The sequence below is a fragment of the Penaeus monodon genome, chromosome 43 (genome assembly GCF_015228065.2).
Source record: "Penaeus monodon isolate SGIC_2016 chromosome 43, NSTDA_Pmon_1, whole genome shotgun sequence".
Classification (NCBI taxonomy): domain Eukaryota; kingdom Metazoa; phylum Arthropoda; class Malacostraca; order Decapoda; family Penaeidae; genus Penaeus; species Penaeus monodon.
In genome coordinates this window covers 14,081,078-14,084,571 of record NC_051428.1, presented here as the reverse complement: position 1 = coordinate 14,084,571, position 3,494 = coordinate 14,081,078, and the positions used below count along the sequence as shown (strand labels likewise).

Sequence of the window (3,494 nt, the reverse complement as noted above, 5' to 3'; positions counted from 1 at the left end):
TATAATATATATATAAATATATTATATATTATTATATAATATATTAATATATAAAGAAGAGAGAAAGAGAGATAGAAAAAGGGAACCCTTTGGGCCGTTCGCCTGACCGACAAAAAAAACCTTTCACTCGGTTCTCGCACATGTAAACCTTACTAGGGCTGGCACAGTGCAGCCCCAGGGTGGCGGCGGGTGTGCTGAGTCCCACTCTGGTTACCACCGCCACACTTCTCATCGCTAATCAAGCTGAACTGTGGGTTGTCGAGAGGCGTTGAAGGACGATAGTGTGGGCGCAGCTGGCCGATACGGGCGCGTGGCGGGGGTGAGGGGTTTTTAGTGAGGGCGGTAGGGGAACTCAGGTGGGATGATGGTGCGTGGTAACAAAACAAAGCGGTATTGTATCAGGACGAACTCACAGTTGCTTGTAGACACACCGAGACTTGACCACCAAGCTTCACCACGAAGCAACGCCAGCTGTGTTCTTGACAAGTCTAAACACGTTAATCTGAATACAAAAATAAATTAATGAATCACTCATGCGCGCACTCATACTGACACTCAACCATGCTCAAACACTGTCTACCGCACTTGGACACACACACCTATAAATCAACACTGCTGAAAACATGTCAGGAAGCTATGTTATTCATTGCCCCAAATTTAGCAATTGAAAGCACATGTTGATGCCCAGGATGCAATGAATATCACGTACAGCGCATCTTGCTTTCACCATAAACATAATGGTGATATGACACTACACAAATAATTCATCTTAATTATTTCAAAGCCTTTTGTGACACAGCTAAAATCCTTGTGTTAACTGAAGGGCCAGTTAAGCGTCTTTCCTTAATACTTTGGAGGCAGCGGACGAGCGCACTGACCGAGGCCACAGGGAGGCCGATCGGAGGCCGGCGCGGGTCGAGCCAGGTCACGGCACTCCAGGAAGCCTCTGACCTCGCATCACCTAAGAGCATCGGCCGATGACAGGAGGGCAAGGGCGCCCCTGAGACCCGCCAAGTGCTTATCTGAGGGCGCCCAGTGCGCAGGCGAGCAGGACCAGAGTCAAGCCCAGGGAACCGCGGGGCAAGGGAGCGCTCCTGCTGCCTGTAGAAGAGACGGAAATTAGTTCACTGGAGAAGCAACGTTAGACACTGGTAACAAATATGTTTACATACATCCATACTCCCATAATATATTATAATTTATATAATATATATAATAAATCTTATAATATATAAATATATATATATAAATTATATATTTTATATATAATAATAAATATAATATATAATAATATAATATATAATTTTTATATAATATATTTTAAAAATATTGTTTTTGTGTGGGGTTGTTGGTGGTGTGTGTGTGGTGTGTGTGTGTTGTGTGGTGTGTGTTTATGTTGGTGTTTTGGGTGTGTGTTGTGTGTGTGGTGTGTGTGGTTTGGTGTGTGTGCTATACAAACTATTTATCTATTTTCTATCTATCTATCTATATTTTATATATATATATTATAATATATATTAAAAATATATATATATATATAATATACATACATAAATTTGTTTATTTAATTTCTTTCTATCTATAATTTATAGATATACACACACACCACAGACACACACACACACACCACACCAACCCACACATCCACACACACACACATATAATTTTGTATATATATATAAATATATATATATATTATATATATAATATATATATATATATATATTATTATATATATATTTTAAATAAAATAGAAGATAGATAGATATATATATATAATTATATATTAAATATTATATTATTAAAATTATATAAATATATATACATATATAGTTTTTATCTATATTTTTTCTATCTATATTATATATCCCACCCCACCCACACACACACACACACCACCAATTTAATTTAAAAAATTTTATATATATATAAAAAAAATAAAAATATATATAATTTAAAATATAAAAATATATATATATAAATTTTTTAATGTGGTGTGTGTGGTGTGTGTTGTGTGGTGTGTGTGTGTGTGGTGGGTGTGTGTTGTGTGGTGTTTTGGTTGTGTGGTGTGTGTTTTTTTTTTGGGGTTTTGTGTTGTGTGGTGTGTGGTTTTTGGGGGGTGGTTTTTTGGTGGTGTTTTTTTTTTTTTTTTTTTTTTTTGTGTGGGTGTTTGGGGGGGTTTTGTTTGTGTCCCTGTTCGTGTCGAGACAAAAAGACGAAGAGAGAGATAGAGATATAGAAAAGATAGATAGATAGATAGAGATAGAGAGAGAGAGGAAAGGGGAAGGAGAAAAATAGCACAAAAAAGAGCGGGGCTTGAGCACCGCCAAGCAAGGTCAGTAAAGGGGGGAGCGGCCAGGCTGAAACCGGGGGGAGGCAGAGACAAACGCCTCCCCCAATAATCATCCGAGAAAAAATATTTCCCCTTTAAAAAAGTAACACCCAAGACGAGTTCCCCGATCTCCCAGGATTGTTTCACTCACAGCTTCCCCGCGCTCCTCGCACACTCTCAAGCTGGATAAAATTACGGAATTTACCCTAGACAGTTTGGCCTGTGTGATGCAGTGTGGAAGTAAACAAAGGCCCGCTTTTGTTATAATGGGGACAGCCCGTCCTGGGTGTTTTATATGCGTGCCTGTTTCGTTGGTGTGCATTTTTTTTTTATCGCGCGCGTGTTTGTAAAGTGTTTGCATATGCGTGAGTTATTAAAAGTAACTTATTTTTTTTTTTCTAAGACGATTGTAGGCTAGGGTTCACAAGTCAAGTAACTATACCTAGATTATTATTACCTTTTACCACTTTCGAGCTATCCCCCCTTAATACCTTTATTTCTACAACCTACCTAGATTATTCTGCTGTTATCGACTGCAGTCTGCAACAATACTTAGCTTCCTACGCTAATACCTAAAACTTCCCGTGCCCCTTTTTACAAAAACTTGCTAAAATTGTTTATTAACCTGGTGCACCACCCGCTGTTTTAGCACGCTTTATAAAACGAATGGCATTAAAAGACCTAATGAGTTTTCTCCTTTTGCTGATAGGATAACGAAAAACTCGAAAAAAGTTAGTTACCCAAAAATTTCTTTGATTACTTAGAAAGGAAAAAAAAAGGGAAATGGGTTTATTAAACAGCCTGATTGTTGATGGACGAATACTCATGCATCGTGCTCACATTACAGATAGAAATAAAGGAAAGATGGGGCTAAAAAAGAGAAAAAGAGAGAGGGAGGGGAAAAGGAGAAAGATATATTATAAAATATATATTATATATTAATTATATAATATACATTATATATATATGTGTGTGTGTGTTATAATATATATATATATATCATATATTGTGTATATATATATTATATTATATAATATTTTAAGGGGAGAGAGAAGAGAGAGAGAGAGGAGAGAGAGAGAGGAGAGAGAGAGAGAGAGAGAGAAAAAGAGGGAGAGAAAGAGAGAGAGAGAGAGAGACAGAGTGAGAAATAGACAGACAGACA

General features: G+C 37.3%; 1 protein-coding gene across 1 annotated transcript in view; it reads right to left on the bottom strand.

Moving 5' to 3' along the window:
- Positions 1-393: 393 nt before the first annotated feature.
- Positions 394-3,494, bottom strand: part of LOC119568285 — a gene marked incomplete at its 5' end in the record, with an annotated part of 77,848 nt that continues 74,747 nt past the window's right edge. Inside the window, 1 exon segment of the mRNA XM_037916743.1 lies at positions 394-1,101. Coding sequence (XP_037772671.1) covers positions 1,019-1,101 — 83 coding nt within the window.